At 45.3% G+C, this 21,591-nt stretch overlaps 4 protein-coding genes across 5 annotated transcripts; all 4 read right to left on the bottom strand.

The window, feature by feature from the left end:
• Nucleotides 1-612: 612 nt before the first annotated feature.
• LOC311319358 (heterogeneous nuclear ribonucleoprotein R-like) lies at nt 613-9,628 on the bottom strand. Of its 2 annotated transcripts, XM_084450889.1 has the most exons (12): nt 9,547-9,628; nt 9,097-9,156; nt 6,963-7,132; nt 6,144-6,262; nt 5,866-5,973; nt 5,622-5,735; nt 3,875-4,051; nt 3,255-3,390; nt 2,608-2,813; nt 2,353-2,502; nt 2,136-2,257; nt 613-1,946 (listed from the first exon to the last, which is right to left on the bottom strand). In XM_084450889.1, the coding sequence occupies exons 3-12, from the start codon at nt 7,126-7,128 to the stop codon at nt 1,331-1,333; spliced, it is 1,914 nt and encodes a 637-aa protein (XP_084307015.1). In that variant the 5' UTR covers nt 7,129-7,132; nt 9,097-9,156; nt 9,547-9,628; the 3' UTR covers nt 613-1,330. The 2 variants fall into 2 exon arrangements, with proteins under 2 accessions (XP_084307015.1, XP_084307016.1); XM_084450890.1 differs by lacking the exons at nt 9,097-9,156; nt 9,547-9,628 and adding an exon at nt 8,133-8,271.
• On the bottom strand, nt 8,595-11,598 carry LOC311319361 (large ribosomal subunit protein uL13). Its single transcript, XM_084450893.1, has 7 exons — nt 11,547-11,598; nt 10,736-10,808; nt 10,393-10,458; nt 10,059-10,160; nt 9,547-9,632; nt 9,097-9,156; nt 8,595-8,845 (listed from the first exon to the last, which is right to left on the bottom strand). Exons 1-7 carry the CDS (start codon nt 11,565-11,567, stop codon nt 8,636-8,638), a joined length of 618 nt encoding a protein of 205 aa, XP_084307019.1. The 5' UTR covers nt 11,568-11,598; the 3' UTR covers nt 8,595-8,635.
• A 1,036-nt stretch (nt 11,599-12,634) lies between these two features.
• Nucleotides 12,635-15,878, bottom strand: LOC311319360 (heterogeneous nuclear ribonucleoprotein R-like). The gene is made up of 7 exons (XM_084450892.1): nt 15,832-15,878; nt 15,494-15,595; nt 14,976-15,061; nt 14,444-14,607; nt 13,628-13,746; nt 13,380-13,487; nt 12,635-13,249 (listed from the first exon to the last, which is right to left on the bottom strand). The coding sequence occupies exons 3-7, from the start codon at nt 14,999-15,001 to the stop codon at nt 12,800-12,802; spliced, it is 867 nt and encodes a 288-aa protein (XP_084307018.1). The 5' UTR covers nt 15,002-15,061; nt 15,494-15,595; nt 15,832-15,878; the 3' UTR covers nt 12,635-12,799.
• A 1,867-nt stretch (nt 15,879-17,745) lies between these two features.
• LOC311319363 (large ribosomal subunit protein uL13-like) lies at nt 17,746-20,841 on the bottom strand. Its single transcript, XM_084450895.1, has 7 exons — nt 20,790-20,841; nt 19,981-20,053; nt 19,638-19,703; nt 19,304-19,405; nt 18,792-18,877; nt 18,342-18,401; nt 17,746-17,847 (listed from the first exon to the last, which is right to left on the bottom strand). Exons 1-6 carry the CDS (start codon nt 20,808-20,810, stop codon nt 18,369-18,371), a joined length of 381 nt encoding a protein of 126 aa, XP_084307021.1. The 5' UTR covers nt 20,811-20,841; the 3' UTR covers nt 17,746-17,847; nt 18,342-18,368.
• Between the last annotated feature and the right edge of the window lie 750 nt (nt 20,842-21,591).

Here is a 21,591-nt window from a genome sequence, read left to right as displayed (position 1 = left end):
ATACGTTCTCTCACATGATAAGCTAGCTCTAGTGCACGTAGAACGTGAAAAAGCAAATAAAATATGACAGGAGTAGGCGCACTGTATATTGGATATTGCATGGAAGCAGAGGGCAGGGATAGGGGTTACTGTAGAAATAAAGTGCATCTCTCGGTAAAATGTTTTTTTACTCCACAATTCAATGTCAATTAACCAACAGCAGCAACAGTAGCAAGTTGTGATATCACTCTAATGCGACTTACAATAGTCAGGTTGTTCCAAGCGCTCTCAATATCATCTTTAGGGTGGTTGGTTATCCAACACGCAATACCAGAGATAAATGGTGTCATTTGGTTGGGTGCAAGTGCTTGGTGTATTTTCACTATCAATTCAAAAGAGCAGCGAGGTATCTAGGTATCTTCCATCGATAAGTCGTTGTTTGGTTGTCTTCAATGAAAGTTGCAGATCATGCAATCATGTAGTTTAATATTGGAAGTCAGATCAAAATATGCCATGATAACACGACTGAATTTGAAAATTGCTGGTAATCGAATGGAGTATGGTTGAGTTTTATTGAAATATAACAAGAACAGTTTATAAATACAAACACATCAAAGAACAAATTGTCTCGCAGATAAAGGATTTGCCAGACCCGTTGTCTAAAACGGCAGTTTTGAAGTTAGTAACACTTTTATAAAAACACAATTTCTCTACTTCTACAAATGGTAAACACACAACTGTACGGTTAATGTCTCAATACAAGAAAGAAGGCTTAAAATTCCTCTCCTCTTTTCCCAATCTACGCAAATCAATTGAAAATAAAGCTCTTATCTTAAAGCCATTATGTACAAGCAAGTGCTAAGTCCTAAGAGAGATTTGGAGGCGGAGAGTCCGGGGTCAAGGAAGGGGTTGATAGCAAGACATTCAATAAATGGTAGTCATGATTTAAAATGCTTTCAGGGATTATTTTTTCTGTCCAGTTTTTCCTGTAGAAAAACGAGGTTAAAAGAAAATACGAGACAACAAAATCTGAAATTAACTTCCAAAAGGGATGATGATTTTCCTTGCTTTTAAAGCTTTAAATGTCCAAAGATACCACAAGTAAAGCAAAACAAATGATTAGAACAAAGAAGCAAGCGTGTGTATTTATACTCAATGTCTGCTCCATACTTGTGGAGCAACTGATCCATATTTCACAAAGGGTGTTGCAGCTTTGTCAAATTATGACGGTTCATTTTCTTTCTTTTTTTGTAATATTTCAAATCAATGTAAAGAGCAATGTAATGTATACACAGCCAATCAAAACTTGATGTTAAAAAATCTGCCCAATCCATTCATTTGTTTCATTTGTCTACTTCCACTGTTGCCCATAAGAATCTTGGTAAAACTCCTGGTTGTCATTATTGTAACCATAGTTACCGGAGTAGTCGCCACCCTGCTGCAGTGGTTGCTGGGCGATGGGTTGGGAGCCCCAGTTCTGATGGTTGGTGGTCTGCCGGCGCTTGGAGTCTGGCTGGGTGTAGCCGTCCGCCTTTCTCTTGCCCCCCACGTTGCCCCCTCGGCTCCCCCAGGCTCCTCTGATGCCCCTGCCACGGGGCACCTGGACGGGGCCCCCCCGGCCCCCACCACGCCCGCCCCTGGGAGCCCCCATCGGAGACCCCCTTTGCACATAGCTGCCTCTTCCACGAGGAGGGGGGGCCCCTCGACCTCTGGGCAGCGGGGGGGCACCTCGACTCACCCTGCCCCCCCGGCCTCTCACGGGGTAGACGTCGTCGTAGCCGTAGTACGGGTCGTCGTAGCCGCCTCGGTAGTCGTGGTAATCGTAACCATAGTAATCATCGTAGTAGTCCTCGTAACCATAGTAGTCCTGCGGGTAGGCGTAGCCCCCACCCCCCCTGGCGCCTCGGCCACGCCCCCGGACCGGAGGCGGCATGCGTGGGGGAGGGTAGTAGTAGAAGTCGTCATACCTGTCACAAACATAAACAAACACATGAAAATAAACAAACAACCAAACATTTTTTTTAAAACAGACACCGACAAACCCAGAGAGCACAGAGTGGACACATGAGAGGGCATATTTTGGAAATTGCTGTTAATTTTCACAAATCCTGATGACTTGATCGTCTGATAGTCTAAACGTTGTCGTCTCCGCTCACCCTGAGGTCCTGGGAGGCTGTCTCTGGGCCTGCCGCTCCTTCTTCTTCTTGTCTGGGGGTTTGGCCAGGACGATCTCCATCTCCTCCCCCTCCAGCTCCTTCCCATTCATCTCCTGCATGGCCTGGGCACGGGTGGAACATGGTTGGCCTCAAATTAACTTCCAGACAGACACACACATGTATGTCCACATTCTTACATGCACACACACACACACACCTTCACTGCAGCGTCTCGGTCCTCAAAGTGGACAAAGGCATAGTCCTTCAGCTTCTTGACTCTCTCCAGCTTCCCAAACTGGGAGAAGGTCTTCTCCAGGAGCTCCTCTGTGACAGGGGTGGCCAGGTTCCTCACGAACAACACCTTCACCTGGAGACACGCCAACAGTGCAGCATCAAACAGAGGAGTTCTCACAGGAGAGGAGAGAAGAGGGGAACACTGCCTTGGTCATACGGGTACACCCAGGCCCTTTACCTTGGCCATGATCCCTGGGTCTGGTTCTTCAACCGGGTCAGCCCACTCCACTGTCACCGGGTTCCCCCACACTTTGACCTTGCCACTCATGAGGCGCCGGCGGGCCTGGGCGGCAGTCTTGTGGTCTTCGTACTCCAGGAAGCAGAAGCCTCTGTTCTTCTTCTTGTCATCCGGCTGGTGGTACAGGATTACCTCCACGAGGCCCTCTGGTGGGCGGAGAGAGAAGTGGCGCGGTATTTAAAACTCATTCCCCCTCCGTTCGGGTGACTGAGCATCTCTGATGGCTGGGGAGTGTAACTCCACTCAGAACGGGTTTATGAAATCCAAGATGAGCGCGTGAATAGACAACGCTGCATGTGACGTACAGCACAGAAACAAATGACAGAGGCAGAGCATGAATGAGAGGGCTTGATGTCCAGGTGGGGTACCCAGGTATATTATCAATACATTATGTGATTGATCATTGGTCTTTTCTGATTGCGTAATTGACATAGCATAGAGAACAATTAGTTATTATAATCCATTGTTTTTTTATGGAAGTATGCAAATCCACACCCATACTGGTGGTCAAGAAGGTATTTTCAACACAGCAGATTTGATTGCACACGATGAAATTACAGAAATTTAAACTTTGATCTTTCTCTAACCTGTTACTTTGCTGAAATCTTCCAATATGCTCTCTCTTGTCTTGTTCTTTGGAATTGAGCCAACAAACAGCCGATTGTTTGCGACAGAGATGCAGACACCCAGGTATTTACCCGACCGGATTTCATAATTATCACACTAAAAACAAAAAAGGATCGACAGAAAATACATGTTCTTAATCATTTAGCCCTGAACAGGTAGCTCTCTGCAGTCACAGATAACCATATGCATGAATGAATCACAAGTAATCCAAACTGTCTTCAAACTTCCAGGACAGATTTGTCACCCTGAATTACTGTAACTACAGGTAGATATGGGCTAACATGTTACTCGCTGTCCCTACGATTTAGGTGGTTTATAGATGCTCAACTAGCCCCTAAAACATGTTCAACTAAATATCCACAAACCCTTACCCTCACTGTAACTAGCTGCTGCGTTTGAATATCTTTAGATCAGCTATAAAAGGGGACATTCTAAACCAAGTGTGGACAGAATTTGTTAACCCTTTCTCATTCAGTGATAATGGTTCTATTAAGCTTTTTTTAATCAACTGTGAAGCACTTTGTGACTTGCTGTTTTGAGAAGTGCTATATATAAATCAAGTAAAAGGGGGATTTCTTACAAGTTTGACAGCCTCCAAGGCCGCGTCCTTGTTGCAGAAGGTGATGAAGGCGTAACCTCGGTTCTGACCCGATAGCGGGTCCATCATCAGACGCAGGTCCCAGATAGGCCCCGCCTTCTCAAACAGCGGCACCAGCTCGTCCTCATACAGGTCCCTGGGGATCTTCCCCACAAACACCTGCACCAGCCACAGGTAAGGAGAGGACATGTGTTACTCCCTGTACAGTAAACGGTGTTAACGTAACGCTGATGCTGCAGGTACCGATGAAGTGGATCAAAATACCAGAGCAGGGGTGAAGTGCACTCTTTATCAATCACTACAGCAGCTAATGAGGGGGTCAGATTGAACAATGCATGAGAAAGCTGTGACCTTAAAGGTATACTGAGTAGAATTTAACTAAAAAATAAAGGATAGAGTCAGGGCGGCTGTATAGCTCAGGGGTGGTGCGGGTTGTCCAATGATTGTAGGGTCGGCTGTTCGAATCCCAGCTCCTCCTGACTGCATGTCGAAGTGTCCTTGGGCAAGACACTGAACCCCAAATTGCTCCCAATGAGCAGGCTAGCACCTTGCATGACAGCTGCCACCATTGGTGTGTGAATGTGTGTGTGAATGGGTGAATGAGAGGCCTTCATTGTAAAGCGCTTTGGATAAAAGCGCTATATAAGTGCAGTCCATTTACCATTTACATCATACCAAAATAATCCCTCTCAATGATCTCTTAGGCCTTACTAGAATGTGTGATGGTGTGTTTATCTGCAGAGGCCCCTCCGTCTGGCTGTATTTTGTTGCTGTTCATTCTTCAGGATGTTTCTGGGCGTCAACCTTTGGGCTGCGGGGGTGGAGTTGGGGGGAGGTGGGGTGGGGGTACCCCTATACCAACAACACAGGTGGTTGAGTCCTCAATACACAAGTTGCCATATCCGTGGAGAGTGTAGTCTCGGAGCCAGACTCTCTACAATGTGTACTCCCGAAAGAGCATCAACGCTAGAAAGTGTCTACCCTCCAGTGTATTTCCTTCGAGCTATCGGATGATATAAAGTGTTTTCTCCCGATAGACCCGCCAAGGATGGTAGGTGAAGAACTGTATTCCGGTGGTGTTAACCACTTATAGTGTTAGTTCTTGTCAGCTTCCTAGCTAGCCAAATGGCTTGTATTTGTAGGTACCCTCTATAGTGTTTGTCAAGTCCAACAAGTCAAAATGTTACTGGGTATGGAGTGAACTTGATTGTAGTCTAAAAAAGTCTTGATTGTTCTCTGAAAGCGCATTGTGTTGCCTCTGGGTATGAAATGCGCTATACAAATAAAGCTTTGATTGATTGATTGATTGATTGATTGATTGTCTACTTTGAATGGCTTTTCCTGGCGAATAGCATTCTAACTACAGTGGACTAGCGTGCGCTGGCTTTGTGCTGAGGGAGAAAAGCCTATCTGTGTTTGGAGCTTTTTGGCATTATTAGTGTGGGATATGGTTCATTTCTCGCTGACTTGCAGATGTGACAATCTGTCTGACTTGGCAACCGCGGTCAGGGGGAGGAGCGGGGAAGGAGCAGGGAGGAGGGGCGAAGTGTGAATGTTGTGTTTACGAAACACAACTGACAAATCCTACTAATTATACCTTTAACAATCAATAGAAGCAGTGTCTTGGTTTCTCCATAATGACCAATAGTAGTGTCTTAATTTCTCCCAAATGACCAACAGTAGTGTCCTTCTCCCTAGTGACCAATACAAGCGTTGTCTGTCCCCTTGCCTCTGTTCCAACCCCGGGCTGTGCTCCTGTGTACACTTCGTCGGGCGGAGGCCCCCCATACTTCCTCTGCCCTGTGGTGACGTCCAGGGTGTAGCCCGTTCGCTCCAGCAGAGCCTGGAAACAGAATAATATCAAACCTAATAAGGATTCATACAGACACAGAGCTAATGGGGATCCGCAAGAACTGTATTTCACTGTGTGATTATGTCCCGTGTATTTTATGTTTTGGTCGACGTATCGTCACCTTGATCTTGGACTCGTCCGGCCCCTTTGTGGATTCTTGAACTTTGCTTCCTTGTTTTTCCCTCTGTCTGTATGTCTTCATCACTCCACAGAGAAAGGCGCTTTTGTTCTGGGAGAGACAGTGGGGGAGACTGAAGATGAGAGACTGCATATCTTGACTCCTTATCGTCTATAAGCGTGGGGGAGAGAGAGAGAGAGAGAGAGAGAGAGAGAGAGAGAGAGAGAGAGAGAGAATGGATGTGATGTGAATGTGAGAGCAGGGGGAGGACGACAACTCACCTGGACATGTGACAGGTCGCTCTCCTTGAACTGCAGAAGGACTGACAGGGCCCCCTCCTCATTGAACTCCCTCAGGGCATCGATGGCCCTCTCATCCAGGTCAGCATAGGCCACCAGTCCTGAGAGGGAGGTGGGGGCAGAAGATGTAGGGGAAGCGAGAGAGGGGGTAAGTATGGGGGCGGCAAGGAGGGAGAGAGAAAAAAGGGGGAGTGAGACACAGCGAGAGAAAGAAAGAGGGAAATATATACAGTTGATGTGGAGACTATAAATAGATTTCCATTAGATAGACACATTCCATGTCCAAGTGTCCTATGATTGCCTGGTGAATTTGAAACATGATGTGGCCTGGAGCCCCCTGCATCACAATTAAGACCCCTGCATGATGACAATGCCCATGAGCTAACCACCCCTGTAACCCCAAGTGACTTTATGTTGCATTGCTAATACGCCGTACAAGCTTGCAATTAATTAAATAATAGAGAAATATAGCAACTTCACAGATGCTTTCCTACAAATTGTTTATATATTTGCTTCACTTTTGTTTATTACATTGTTTATTACATTTACTTGTCAATAAATCATTAAAATCATCATTGTCATCGTCATCATGATGTTCAGTCAAAATGAACTTACAGTAGTGAGTGCAGAGCCTAAATGTATGATCCAAGAAGAGACATGTACCTAGAGTCATAGGTAACCAGAGTTGGCCTCCTCAAGATTCCTTTATTTGTCACATGTAATGTACGGCGTACAGTCACCGTGAAATGTTGCTGCCAGTTCCAAGATTATGCTCATTTACCGATAAACTCAGACACCTACCAGTCTGAAAGATGTCATCCAGGCTCTCTGCCACCTTCTGAGGAAGCCCTGCATCCAGCAGGGTCTGGTAGTTTACTGTGTGTGTGGAACTGGTGTCCATGGGTTCCTCCTCTTCCTCCTCCTCCTTAGCCGGGGTTGAGCTGCCATTCACCTCTGCCTCTGCCATTCTCCTGGGCCCAGAGAAGAGGTCAAAGGTGACAGGCTCAGTTAAGAGAGGTGCTTCATCAGCGAGACACAGGGTTCACTGGTCATTATGCCTTAACGCCACTTAGCCTATATAGACTCATGCATGGACCTGCCAATAAATGCACAATAACATGACATGACTGACATTTGGATATATTAGAATTCCAACTTATGATTAAAACATGGCCATTGCAAATGTGCATGGACTGTGTAGTGTTCAGTTCAAGTCCTGATTAAGATCATTGATCAGATACAAAAGGTGCAAAAGGTAGATAGCTTTGCAAAAGTACAAACCTCCAATGGGCATAACTGGATTATCAATTCAAACATATTTCTACATGACGACAATAACACAGGTTTGTGTTCGACGCCACCACGTGCCAGACAGGTAGCCAGTGTGCTGTTGCAGACAGTCTCGTGCCTGGGCCCTTGGGACAGAGCGAGTCCTGGCGGGAACTAAAGCTAGCTATGTCAACCAGCAGACAATCTTGGTAGCTAGCTAGTCACGACGAAAGGTATATTTGCATATGGTAATCCTAACAACGCCGATTTTAAGTTTTCTAGCCATCTTATATTTCCATTGATGTGGCTAGGGTTGAAAACTATGGCCTGGAAAGACGCCACCTATAGCTAGACACGATTGCAATGGCCCGTCTGTCTGGGACATAGTGAGCTTGTAGACTGTACACAAAAAAGCACAGCGACCAGCCGACCCGCCCCCCTCTAAAAAACTCAGTTCTTCCCTAGCTAACCAGTAGCTAACGGCAAAATAGTATGAGCCATTATTATTTTACAATATCAATATGAAATACGCTAAATAGGCTGAATAATAAATAGTAGCAATCTCCAAAAGCTTATTTCATCCCACGAACTATTGGCTGATTATGGCCTTGCCCACAATAAGTGTCCAGACAACTATCGCAATTTCGTTATTAGTCCATAGCTGCACAATGTACAGACGGTAACGTTGTGGAGGGAACTCACCGCTTCTATTGTTCCCGTTGCAGAAAATCTTGTATTTATAGATTTAAGCGCATGTGAATAGAAACGGCGTCCCAAAGCGGGGCTTTCTCCTGTAATATTTGAGTCTACACTGCTGGAGACTTGACAGCTTCTAGTGCTCGTTCACGCATCTTCCTCGCGGCTTCCACTCGCGCGCACCCATCATCTACGGGGTTTCCAATGGCATTTCCCACGGCCTCCTGTCTATAGCTAGCTAGGACATCCATGTCTGAGCTAGGAGGCAGTTTAATCAAGAGCTGAATAGATGCACTCACTCAGTACCGGTGTAAATCATGCCTCTATTTGTTTGCGAATGGCACCGTACCAAAGTTATCTAAATAGTAGATTTGTGTTAAATATGCATTATAACATGAGCCTTCATCAGATATCAAGCATTATTCGACAATCAAGAACAAGCAAAACAAAGATGCAACACTTTCTATAAACATTTATTCCTCTTTATTTATTGGCCACAAGAAACCAGCTCAGACAAGGACTCCATACTGCTTCAGCACATCAGTGTACTTGGAGATTTTGCTCTCCACGTTCTTCTCTGCCACCTTTTTAAGCTTGATCTCGGTCTTTGTCTTGGTGTACCGGATCTTGGCCTTCTCTTTCCTCTTCTCCTCCAAGGTGGCTGTGATAGCCTGGTACTTCCAACCGACCTCGTGGGCCAGGCGTCCGAGCAGGGCAAACTAAGGTGTGAACGGGGGAGGTCAAGTGTGGTTAGAAGGATTTATGATCACATAGAATTTTTGGAGAGCAGGTACATATACCCCATGGAAAGGGACAAGGTGCCATGTGATTTTTAGTAATTACAGTTTATTAGTGTATTGCAAGTGTGGTGTTGGATGTTGTGTATACAATGCACGATCAGGTCCCCCCAACTCCAGTCTCGCAAAGCTGAATAATGGCACAAGATCAAGCAGTCCAAAACAGGGTTTACCTTGCGAGTGGGCTTCAGACGCACGATTTTAAGGGCGGCTGGGACGACCATGCGCTTCCGCTGTTGGAAGAAACAATGTCAAGACACTGAAGGAGACCGCAGCTCCATTCAGGTGGAGGGAAATCAGCTGTTCTCAGATGAGTGGTCATTTCAAAGTCTAAACTCAAACAAGGTGGGTAAAAAAAAATCATCACCGACAGCATATGGTGGCATCAGATCAGCATAAGATGGTCATGGCATGCGGGGTCTAGAAGAATCCATGGGGACTGAACTCCAATCTCAGATTTTCAATAGATTCTAACCTTAACCAGACACTGCCATTATCAGATATAACCTTGACAAAAGCAGTTGGCAGCCAAGACAACTTGTTGTTCATGACTCAGTTGAGACAATCCCGTTGGATTCAGCCAGGCCCCTAGCCATGCCGTGCCGGGTTGAGGTCCCATTCACCTTGTCATAGGGAGGGGGGATACCATCGAACACCTTCAGCCTCTCCAGGGCAGCCTGACCTCGCTTGGTTTTATGCGGCAGCATGCCTGTTGGGGTCCAAAGAGAGACGAACATGGTTAGGATGTTCTTGGACAATTAAAAATGTGAATGTGTTCAAATATCTGGGAGTCCATAAATAAATGAAATGTTAAATGAAAATCTGTACAATTTTATTCTGGTAAATTCAGCACAATATAGGCCACACTCAACTCAGCAGTCAGATCCGTACATTGTCTCATCAAAAGATCAGGTTCGGGATAATGAGTTCATCACTGTCAAGCAGGGGCCCACTGCTGTGCAATACCATGCTTCAGTCAAGAGGTAGCTCATTTTCAATCATAAAATGGCCAACTAAGGCAATTCTAAAAGCCCAAGAAGTCAACAGAACATCACAACAGTTGACAGAATCTTTGAGTAGACAATCAAGTTGACCGTGAGCAATTCAAACCAGGAATCACGAGCAGTAGTCTCACCTCTGACGGTCCTCCAGAAGATCCTGCTGGGAGCTCTGAAGTGGTATGGTCCACGAGAGGGGTTGGTGTTCATCCTCTTGCGCAGGAAAGCCAGGTACTTCACTGTTCAGAGACGCACAATAACAGATCACATGCTTTGACAAACAAAAAAAGTTTTGGGGGGGTTTTGGTCAAGTTTCTCAAGGCTTTCCTGTCGCTTTGTCTCAGATGGTAGTGCATGTTAAGTATTCTCATGGTCGTTAAACTCGAAGATTTAACTGTGGTAAACATCACTGACAATAAGCAAGGCCTCAAAACATTACAACCCATTAGAAACGACAAGAGATCCACTTACATTTGTTACGGTAAAAGTTGCCAGAGATGTTGATGCCCTCACATCTGACAACCACCACTTTGTGACCTAGAAAGCAGCACAGGACACGTTACAGGAGTGTCATAGAACGGGGTAAGATGGAATCCCAGATGGGGATCCACTGTCTCAGATTGTAGTGCATGCAAGTCATCTCATGGTAGTACTCAAACAAGAGGGGTAATGCAAACATCACTGACAGTAGGAGCTCCATGTGTACACATTGTTCCATGGTGAATGAACATAGCCAATACGACTATGAAAACATTTGAATTAAAAGTGACCATATCCCGCACGAGACGGTCACACCTGTGTTTTCTAGACTTACCGAGCAGAACCTGCTTGGCCACGATGGCAGCGAGACGGCCGAGTAAATGGCCCCTGCCATCAAGCAGCAGAACCTGGGTAGTGGTGGTGAGAGAAAACACGAACACAAACACGGACAACAAACAAACTGTTTAGCCGATACATCCATCTGAATTCCACATGGCCATCTAGTTTGGCAGCTGATTTGGTAACCAGCTAGCTAAGTTAGCTCATGTTGCTTAATGTCTGATGGTAGTGCATGTTAAGTATTCTCATGGTCGTTAAACTCATATACTTAACTGTGGTCAACATCACTGACAATAAGCAAAGTTTAATAACCAGGTTAACAATAATTTAGCTCGCTACATGTCGCAGCACATGTGGCCAAGTCCAGCACAAACGTTCGCAAAAATAGCTAGCGTTAGCCAGCCATGTTTAAGTTAGCTAAGCACTTTAGGATAATACAATGTCCGAAGAGAGGCCCGTCTTTAAAATTATCAATGCATTAATTTAACCTATCTAGACAGTTCCAGTTACTCGGTCAAGAGACGCACAGAACGTCCCTTAGGCCCCATTCTAGCTAGCTTGCTAATCTTGCTAGCTAGCTAGTTAGCGTGGCTGCCATGACTGAATGGCACGTCTGCTATCGGCGACTGACCAACGCATGACATCCCGTTTAGGTCAGAAAATACGACTGAAGCACACAGAAAAGCAATAAAAGGACGACACTCAAACGTGCAATGATAACAGGTGCCACTATAGTACCGAAATACGACTGTAGCAATTACTTCTTCATAAAATAGACATATGTTGATCTTAGCGCTCGCACACACCTTATTGAACCGGTCCGCCATGATGTGCGAAAAGAAAGACAGACGGGTTGGCCTGCCGTAAGAGACAGGGGTTTAGCGGAAATGACGAGCCTTATTTTTATACCAGACGTGCATGGTCTCTATCGCCACCCTCCGGACACTCCCTACACCCAGTCTGGTCCAGTATGTCTGTGGCCTGGGCCCCAGAAAAGGTTCCCACATGCTCAAGGTAAACCAATACTGTATAGCACAAAAGGAGGGCCAGAATGGGACCCTGTGTACTGTAGTTATGTATCGAGTGGAGTATCCTATTTTAGATCTCACTGTTTGACTACCTTACTTGTCTGTGTGTGACTTAACCCTGTAATTCTCATTTTTCATTTCAGAATCAGCCACCAAGTATGTGTGTCAAGATCCCGCAGTGTTCCAAAGACTCCGACCACCTCTGTGTCACTCCAGGAGATGGGCTTGTTGTTGTGACAATGACAGGATGTGAGTTCGGGGCTCGGAGGTGCAAGGGGGAGGAGGTCAGTGTAGTCAGTGTTGAGGCCTGTCTGCCATGAGAGGTCAGTCACTGTGGTTACAAATGTACAACTGTACTACTGATGCACTGATCCCTATAGTATTGCACTGTAAAGAGGGGTATTCCCCTTTCTAACACTTGTACTGTACATAGACATATCTAATGTGTTCCCACAACCACAACAAGCCCTCGCTCTATGGACGCACAACTAGCGATTCATAAAAATAGATTGATGAAAACAACCGTTTCAAGGCTGAAAATAAATTTTTTATAAGCTGCATTCTCGGTGCCCCGTCCGCCGCCATTACATGGATATACTTTGCTCTCGCTGGATTTAAAATTTCTTCTACAACCGAATTAGGCCTATACCAAAGTTATCTGTGAGTCAAACGTCTTATATGCCGTAAATAAGGTCCAGGTTGTCGAAAGAGCCTTCTCCTTTAACTGTAATAGTGACATATGACAGTAGTGTACTCTCGTCTAAAGTTAAAAAAAAAAAAAAAAAACATAATATAGGCCTAGAGCTATACTCCAGGTTAATACATTATCAGTCACCTTATCTATTAACCAAGATAAGACAACAGTCTTCAACAAATTGACTTTATTGAATTGACAAAATGAGAGCATTGGCATGGTGGGAGATGGAACAATATGACTTAATAAAGGACAGTCCATATTATTTCTGTGAAATCCCTTCCTTCCCTTTAACTACAACTGTCTAAAACCATGGAATAGTCTCCCATAGTACATTCTAACTACAGTGGACTAGCGTGCACTGGCTTTGAGCTGAGGGAGAAAAGCCTTTCTGTGTTAGGAGCTTTTTGGCATTATTAGTGTGTGGAATATGGTTCATTTCTCGCTGACTTGCAGATGTGACAATCTGTCTGACTTGGCAACCGCGGTCAGGGGGAGGAGCGGGGAAGGAGCAGGGGCGAAGTGTGAATGTTGTGTTTGCGAAACACAACTGACAAATCCTACTAATTATACCTTTAACAATCAATAGAAGCAGTGTCTTAATTTCTCCCAAATGACCAACAGTAGTGTCCTTCTCCCTAGTGACCAATACAAGCGTCGTCTGTCCCCTTGTCTCTGTTCCAACCCCGGGCTGTGCTCCTATGTACACTTCGTCGGGCGGAGGCCCCCCATACTTCCTCTGCCCTGTGGTGACGTCCAGGGTGTAGCCCGTTCGCTCCAGCAGAGCCTGGAAACAGAATAATATCAAACTTAATAAGGATTCATACAGACACAGAGCTAATGGGGATCCGCAAGAACTGTATTTCACTGTGTGATTATGTCCCGTGTATTTTATGTTTTGGTCGACGTATCGTCACCTTGATCTTGGACTCCTCCGGCCCCTTTGTGGATTCTTGAACTTTGCTTCCTTGTTTTTCCCTCTGTCTGTATGTCTTCATCACTCCACAGAGAAACGCGCTTTTGTTCTGGGAGAGACAGTGGGGGAGACTGAAGATGAGAGACTGCATATCTTGACTCCTTATCGTCTATAAGCGTGAGAGAGAGAGAGAGAGAGAGAGAATGGATGTGATGTGAATGTGAGAGCATTGGGAGGACGACAACTCACCTGGACATGTGACAGGTCGCTCTCCTTGAACTGCAGAAGGACTAACAGGGCCCCCTCCTCATTGAACTCCCTCAGGGCATCGATGGCCCTCTCATCCAGGTCAGCATAGGCCACCAGTCCTGAGAGGGAGGTGGGGGCAGAAGATGTAGGGGAAGCGAGAGAGGGGGTAGCGAGAGAGGGGGTAAGTATGGGGACGGCAAGGAGGGAGAGAGAAAAGAGCGGGAGTGAGACACAGCGAGAGAAAGAGGGAAATATATACAGTTGATGTGGAGACTATAAATAGATTTCCATCAGATAGGACACTTGGACATGGAATGTGTCTATGATTGCCTGGTGAATTTGAAACATGATGTGGCCTGGAGCCCCCTGCATCACACTTAAGACCCCTGCATGATGACACAATGCCCATGAGCTAACCACCCCTGTAACCCCAAGTGACTATGTTGCATTGCTAATACGCCGTACAAGCTTGCAATTCATTAAATAGAGAAATATTGCAACTTCACAGATGCCTTCCTACAAATTGTTTATATATTTGCTTCACTTTTGTTTATTACATTGTTTATTACATTTACTTGCCAATAAATCATGAAAATCATCGTCATCGTGATGTTCAGTCAAAATGAACTTACAGTAGTGAGTGCAGAGCCTAAATGTATGATCCCAGAAGAGACATGTACCTAGTCATAGGTAACCAGAGTTGGCCTCCTCAAGATTCCTTTATTTGTCACATGTAATGTACGGCGTACAGTCAAAGTGAAATGTTGCTGCCAGTTCCAAGATTATGCTCATTTACCGATAAACTCAGACACCTACCAGTCTGAAAGATGTCATCCAGGCTCTCTGCCACCTTCTGGGGAAGCCCTGCATCCAGCAGGGTCTGGTAGTTTACTGTGTGTGTGGAACTGGTGTCCATGGGTTCCTCCTCTTCCTCCTCCTCCTTAGCTGGGGTTGAGCTGCCATTCACCTCTGCCATTCTCCTGGGCCAGAGAAGAGGTCAAAGGTGACAGGCTCAGTTAAGAGAGGTGCTTCATCAGCGAGACACAGGGTTCACTGGTCATTATGCCTTAACGCACGCAAAAAAAAATCATCACCAACAGCATATGGTGGCATCAGATCAGCATAAGATGGTCATGGCATGCGGGGTCTAAATGAATCCATGGGGACTGAACTCCAATCTCAGATTTTCAATAGATTCTAACCTTAACCAGACTGCCATTATCAGATATAACCTTGACAAAAGCAGTTGACAGCCAAGACAACTTGTTGTTCATGACTCAGTTGAGACAATCCCGTTGGATTCAGCCAGGCCCCTAGCCATGCTGTGCCAGGTTGAGGTCCCATTCACCTTGTCATAGGGAGGGGGGATACCATCGAACACCTTCAGCCTCTCCAGGGCAGCCTGACCTCGCTTGGTTTTATGCGGCAGCATGCCTGTTGGGGTCCAAAGAGAGACGAACATGGTTAGGATGTTCTTGGACAATTAAAAATGTGAATGTGTTCAAATATCTGGGAGTCCATAAATAAATGAAACGTTAAATGAAAATCTGTACAATTTTATTCTGGTAAATTCAGCACAACAATATGGGCCACACTCAACTCAGGAGTCAGATCCGTACATTGTCTCATCAAAAGAAGATCAGGTTCGGGATAATGAGTTCATCACTGTCAAGCAGGGGCCCACTGCTGTGCAATACCATGCTTCAGTCAAGAGGTAGCTCATTTTCAATCATAAAATGGCCAACTAAGGCAATTCTAAAAGCCCAAGAAGTCAACAGAACATCACAACAGTTGACAGAATCTTTGAGTAGACAATCAAGTTGACCGTGAGCAATTCAAACCAGGAATCACGAGCAGTACTCTCACCTCTGACGGTCCTCCAGAAGATCCTGCTGGGAGCTCTGAAGTGGTATGGTCCACGAGAGGGGTTGGTGTTCATCCTCTTGCGCAGGAAAGCCAGGTACTTCACTGTTCAGAGATGCACAATAACAGATCACATGCTTTGACAAACAAAAAAAGTTTTGGGGGGGTTTTGGTCAAGTTTCTCAAGGCTTTCCTGTCGCTTTGTCTCAGATGGTAGTGCATGTTAAGTATTCTCATGGTCGTTAAACTCGAAGATTTAACTGTGGTAAACATCACTGACAATAAATAAGCAAGGCCTCAAAACATTACAACCCATTAGAAACGACAAGAGATCCACTTACATTTGTTACGTTAAAAGTTGCCAGAGATGTTGATGCCCTCACATCTGACAACCACCACTGTGACCTAGAAAGCAGCACAGGACACGTTACAGGAGTGTCATAGAACGGGGTAAGATGGAATCCCAGATGGGGATCCACTGTCTCAGATTGTAGTGCATGTAAGTCATCTCATGGTAGTACTCAAACAAGAGGGGTAATGCAAACATCACTGACAGTAGGAGCTCCATGTGTACACATTGTTCCATGGTGAATGAACATAGCCAATACGACTATGAAAACATTTGAATTAAAAGTGACCATATCCCGCACGAGACGGTCACACCTGTGTTTTCTAGACTTACCGAGCAGAACCTGCTTGGCCACGATTGCAGCGAGACGGCCGAGTAAATGGCCCCTGCCACCAAGCAGCAGAACCTGGGTAGTGGTGGTGAGAGAAAACACAAACACGGACAACAAACAAACTGTTTAGCCGATACATCCATCTGAATTCCACATGGCCATCTAGTTTGGCAGCAGATTTTGGTAACTAGCTAGCTAAGTTAGCTCATGTTGCTTAATGTCTCAGATGGTAGTGCATGTTAAGTATTCTCATGGTCGTTAAACTCATATACTTAACTGTGGTCAACATCACTGACAATAAGCAAAGTTTAATAACCAGGTTAACAATAATTTAGCTAGCTACATGTCGCAGCACATGTGGCCAAGTCCAGCACAAACATTCGCAAAAATAGCTAGCGTTAGCCAGCCATGTTTAAGTTAGCTAAGCACTTTAGGATAATACAATGTCCGAAGAGAGGCCTGTCTTTAAAATTAACAATGCATTAATTTAACCCATCTAGACAGTTCGTTACTTTATAGATATTGTGCATACAATGCACGATCAGGTCCCCCAACTCCAGTCTCGCAAAGCTGAATTAGGGCACAAGATCAAGCAGTCCAAAACAGGGTTTACCTTGCGAGTGGGCTTCAGACGCACGATCTTAAGGGCGGCTGGGACAACCATGCGCTTCCGCTGTTGGAAGAAACAATGTCAAGACACTGAAGGAGACCGCAGCTCCATTCAGGTGGAGGGAAATCAGCTGTTCTCAGACGAGTGGTCATTTCAAAGTCTAAACTCAAACAAGGTGGGTAAAAAAAAATCATCACCGACAGCATATGGTGGCATCAGATCAGCATAAGATGGCCATGGCATGCGGGGCCTAGAAGAATCCATGGGGACTGAAGTCCAATCTCAGATTTTCAATAGATTCTAACCTTAACCAGACACTGCCATTATCAGATATAACCTTGACAAAAGCAGTTGGCAGCCAAGACAACTTGTTGTTCATGACTCATTGAGACAATCCCGTTGGATTCAGCCAGGCCCCTAGCCATGCTGTGCCGGGTTGAGGTCCCATTCACCTTGTCATAGGGAGGGGGGATACCATCGAACACCTTCAGCCTCTCCAGGGCAGCCTGACCTCGCTTGGTTTTGTGCGGCAGCATGCCTGTTGGGGTCCAAAGAGAGACGAACATGGTTAGGATGTTCTTGGACAATTAAAAATGTGAGTGTTCAAATATCTGGGAGTCCATAAATAAATGAAATGTTAAATGAAAATCTGAACAATTTTATTCTGGTAAATTCAGCACAACAATATGGGCCACACTCAACTCAGGAGTCAGATCCGTACATTGTCTCATCAAAAGATCAGGTTCGGGATAATGAGTTCATCACTGTCAAGCAGGGGCCCACTGCTGTGCAATACCATGCTTCAGTCAAGAGGTAGCTCATTTTCAATCATAAAATGGCCAACTAAGGCAATTCTAAAAGCCCAAGAAGTCAACAGAACATCACAACAGTTGACAGAATCTTTGAGTAGACAATCAAGTTGACCGTGAGCAATTCAAACCAGGAATCACGAGCAGTAGTCTCACCTCTGACGGTCCTCCAGAAGATCCTGCTGGGAACTCTGAAGTGGTATGGTCCACGAGAGGGGTTGGTGTTCATCCTCTTGCGCAGGAAAGCCAGGTACTTCACTGTTCAGAGACGCACAATAACAGATCACATGCTTGGACAAACAAAAAAAGTTTTGGGGGGGTTTTGGTCAAGTTTCTCAAAGCTTTCCTGTCGCTTTGTCTCAGATGGTAGTGCATGTTAAGTATTCTCACCGTCGTTAAACTCATATACTTAACTGTGGTCAACATCACTGACAATAAGCAAAGTTTAATAACCAGGTTAACAATAATTTAGCTAGCTACATGTCGCAGCACATGTGGCCAAGTCCAGCACAAACATTCGCAAAAATAGCTAGCGTAAGCCAGCCATGTTTAAGTTAGCTAAGCACTTTAGGATAATACAATGTCCGAAGAGAGGCCTGTCTTTAAAATTAACAATGCATTAATTTAACCTATCTAGACAGTTCGTTACTTTATAGATATTGTGCATACAATGCACGATCAGGTCCCCCAACTCCAGGGTCTCGCAAAGCTGAATTAGGGCACAAGATCAAGCAGTCCAAAACAGGGTTTACCTTGCGAGTGGGCTTCAGACGCACGATCTAAAGGGCGGCTGGGACAACCATGCGCTTCCGCTGTTGGAAGAAACAATGTCAAGACACTGAAGGAGACCGCAGCTCCATTCAGGTGGAGGGAAATCAGCTGTTCTCAGACGAGTGGTCATTTCAAAGTCTAAACTCAAACAAGGTGGGTAAAAAAAAATCATCACCGACAGCATATGGTGGCATCAGATCAGCATAAGATGGTCATGGCATGCGGGGTCTAGAAGAATCCATGGGGACTGAAGTCCAATCTCAGATTTTCAATAGATTCTAACCTTAACCAGACACTGCCATTATCAGATATAACCTTGACAAAAGCAGTTGGCAGCCAAGACAACTTGTTGTTCATGACTCAGTTGAGACAATCCCGTTGGATTCAGCCAGGCCCCTAGCCATGCCGTGCCGGGTTGAGGTCCCATTCACCTTGTCATAGGGAGGGGGGATACCATCGAACACCTTCAGCCTCTCCAGGGCAGCCTGACCTCGCTTGGTTTTATGCGGCAGCATGCCTGTTGGGGTCCAAAGAGAGACGAACATGGTTAGGATGTTCTTGGACAATTAAAAATGTGAATGTGTTCAAATATCTGGGAGTCCATAAATAAATGAAATGTTAAATGAAAATCTGTACAATTTTATTCTGGTAAATTCAGCACAATATAGGCCACACTCAACTCAGCAGTCAGATCCGTACATTGTCTCATCAAAAGATCAGGTTCGGGATAATGAGTTCATCACTGTCAAGCAGGGGCCCACTGCTGTGCAATACCATGCTTCAGTCAAGAGGTAGCTCATTTTCAATCATAAAATGGCCAACTAAGGCAATTCTAAAAGCCCAAGAAGTCAACAGAACATCACAACAGTTGACAGAATCTTTGAGTAGACAATCAAGTTGACCGTGAGCAATTCAAACCAGGAATCACGAGCAGTAGTCTCACCTCTGACGGTCCTCCAGAAGATCCTGCTGGGAGCTCTGAAGTGGTATGGTCCACGAGAGGGGTTGGTGTTCATCCTCTTGCGCAGGAAAGCCAGGTACTTCACTGTTCAGAGACGCACAATAACAGATCACATGCTTTGACAAACAAAAAAAGTTTTGGGGGGGTTTTGGTCAAGTTTCTCAAGGCTTTCCTGTCGCTTTGTCTCAGATGGTAGTGCATGTTAAGTATTCTCATGGTCGTTAAACTCGAAGATTTAACTGTGGTAAACATCACTGACAATAAGCAAGGCCTCAAAACATTACAACCCATTAGAAACGACAAGAGATCCACTTACATTTGTTACGGTAAAAGTTGCCAGAGATGTTGATGCCCTCACATCTGACAACCACCACTTTGTGACCTAGAAAGCAGCACAGGACACGTTACAGGAGTGTCATAGAACGGGGTAAGATGGAATCCCAGATGGGGATCCACTGTCTCAGATTGTAGTGCATGCAAGTCATCTCATGGTAGTACTCAAACAAGAGGGGTAATGCAAACATCACTGACAGTAGGAGCTCCATGTGTACACATTGTTCCATGGTGAATGAACATAGCCAATACGACTATGAAAACATTTGAATTAAAAGTGACCATATCCCGCACGAGACGGTCACACCTGTGTTTTCTAGACTTACCGAGCAGAACCTGCTTGGCCACGATGGCAGCGAGACGGCCGAGTAAATGGCCCCTGCCATCAAGCAGCAGAACCTGGGTAGTGGTGGTGAGAGAAAACACGAACACAAACACGGACAACAAACAAACTGTTTAGCCGATACATCCATCTGAATTCCACATGGCCATCTAGTTTGGCAGCTGATTTGGTAACCAGCTAGCTAAGTTAGCTCATGTTGCTTAATGTCTGATGGTAGTGCATGTTAAGTATTCTCATGGTCGTTAAACTCATACTTAACTGTGGTCAACATCACTGACAATAAGCAAAGTTTAATAACCAGGTTAACAATAATTTAGCTCGCTACATGTCGCAGCACATGTGGCCAAGTCCAGCACAAACGTTCGCAAAAATAGCTAGCGTTAGCCAGCCATGTTTAAGTTAGCTAAGCACTTTAGGATAATACAATGTCCGAAGAGAGGCCCGTCTTTAAAATTATCAATGCATTAATTTAACCTATCTAGACAGTTCCAGTTACTCGGTCAAGAGACGCACAGAACGTCCCTTAGGCCCCATTCTAGCTAGCTTGCTAATCTTGCTAGCTAGCTAGTTAGCGTGGCTGCCATGACTGAATGGCACGTCTGCTATCGGCGACTGACCAACGCATGACATCCCGTTTAGGTCAGAAAATACGACTGAAGCACACAGAAAAGCAATAAAAGGACGACACTCAAACGTGCAATGATAACAGGTGCCACTATAGTACCGAAATACGACTGTAGCAATTACTTCTTCATAAAATAGACATATGTTGATCTTAGCGCTCGCACACACCTTATTGAACCGGTCCGCCATGATGTGCGAAAAGAAAGACAGACGGGTTGGCCTGCCGTAAGAGACAGGGGTTTAGCGGAAATGACGAGCCTTATTTTTATACCAGACGTGCATGGTCTCTATCGCCACCCTCCGGACACTCCCTACACCCAGTCTGGTCCAGTATGTCTGTGGCCTGGGCCCCAGAAAAGGTTCCCACATGCTCAAGGTAAACCAATACTGTATAGCACAAAAGGAGGGCCAGAATGGGACCCTGTGTACTGTAGTTATGTATCGAGTGGAGTATCCTATTTTAGATCTCACTGTTTGACTACCTTACTTGTCTGTGTGTGACTTAACCCTGTAATTCTCATTTTTCATTTCAGAATCAGCCACCAAGTATGTGTGTCAAGATCCCGCAGTGTTCCAAAGACTCCGACCACCTCTGTGTCACTCCAGGAGATGGGCTTGTTGTTGTGACAATGACAGGATGTGAGTTCGGGGCTCGGAGGTGCAAGGGGGAGGAGGTCAGTGTAGTCAGTGTTGAGGCCTGTCTGCCATGAGAGGTCAGTCACTGTGGTTACAAATGTACAACTGTACTACTGATGCACTGATCCCTATAGTATTGCACTGTAAAGAGGGGTATTCCCCTTTCTAACACTTGTACTGTACATAGACATATCTAATGTGTTCCCACAACCACAACAAGCCCTCGCTCTATGGACGCACAACTAGCGATTCATAAAAATAGATTGATGAAAACAACCGTTTCAAGGCTGAAAATAAATTTTTTATAAGCTGCATTCTCGGTGCCCCGTCCGCC

The sequence above is a fragment of the Borostomias antarcticus genome (assembly GCF_949987555.1).
Source record: "Borostomias antarcticus genome assembly, chromosome: 16".
In the NCBI taxonomy this organism is placed as follows: domain Eukaryota; kingdom Metazoa; phylum Chordata; class Actinopteri; order Stomiiformes; family Stomiidae; genus Borostomias; species Borostomias antarcticus.
Note: the sequence above shows the minus strand (reverse complement) of the source record. Positions and strands in the feature narration are given on the sequence as shown.

Excerpts from the sequence above, each read along its gene's own strand:
- LOC311319358 (XM_084450889.1), bottom strand. The coding sequence starts at position 7,128 with ATGGCAGAGGCAGAGGTGAATGGCAGCTCAACCCCGGCTAAGGAGGAG. Across the intron at positions 3,391-3,874 it reads CCTTGGAGGCTGTCAAACTT|TGTGATAATTATGAAATCCG; the intron begins GTAAGAAATCCC and ends TTTTGTTTTTAG. Across the intron at positions 2,814-3,254 it reads AGATTTCAGCAAAGTAACAG|AGGGCCTCGTGGAGGTAATC; the intron begins GTTAGAGAAAGA and ends TCCGCCCACCAG.
- LOC311319361 (XM_084450893.1), bottom strand. The coding sequence starts at position 11,567 with ATGGCGGACCGGTTCAATAAG. Across the intron at positions 10,809-11,546 it reads TGGCGGACCGGTTCAATAAG|GTTCTGCTGCTTGATGGCAG; the intron begins GTGTGTGCGAGC and ends ACCACTACCCAG. Across the intron at positions 9,157-9,546 it reads TCCCCCCTCCCTATGACAAG|CGGAAGCGCATGGTCGTCCC; the intron begins GTGAATGGGACC and ends TTCTTCCAACAG.
- LOC311319360 (XM_084450892.1), bottom strand. The coding sequence starts at position 15,001 with ATGGTATCCCCCCTCCCTATGACAAG. Across the intron at positions 14,608-14,975 it reads TCCCCCCTCCCTATGACAAG|GAGAATGGCAGAGGTGAATG; the intron begins GTGAATGGGACC and ends TCTCTGGCCCAG. Across the intron at positions 13,250-13,379 it reads CGGAGGAGTCCAAGATCAAG|GCTCTGCTGGAGCGAACGGG; the intron begins GTGACGATACGT and ends TTCTGTTTCCAG.
- LOC311319363 (XM_084450895.1), bottom strand. The coding sequence starts at position 20,810 with ATGGCGGACCGGTTCAATAAG. Across the intron at positions 20,054-20,789 it reads TGGCGGACCGGTTCAATAAG|GTTCTGCTGCTTGATGGCAG; the intron begins GTGTGTGCGAGC and ends ACCACTACCCAG. Across the intron at positions 18,878-19,303 it reads CTTCTGGAGGACCGTCAGAG|GCATGCTGCCGCATAAAACC; the intron begins GTGAGACTACTG and ends GGACCCCAACAG.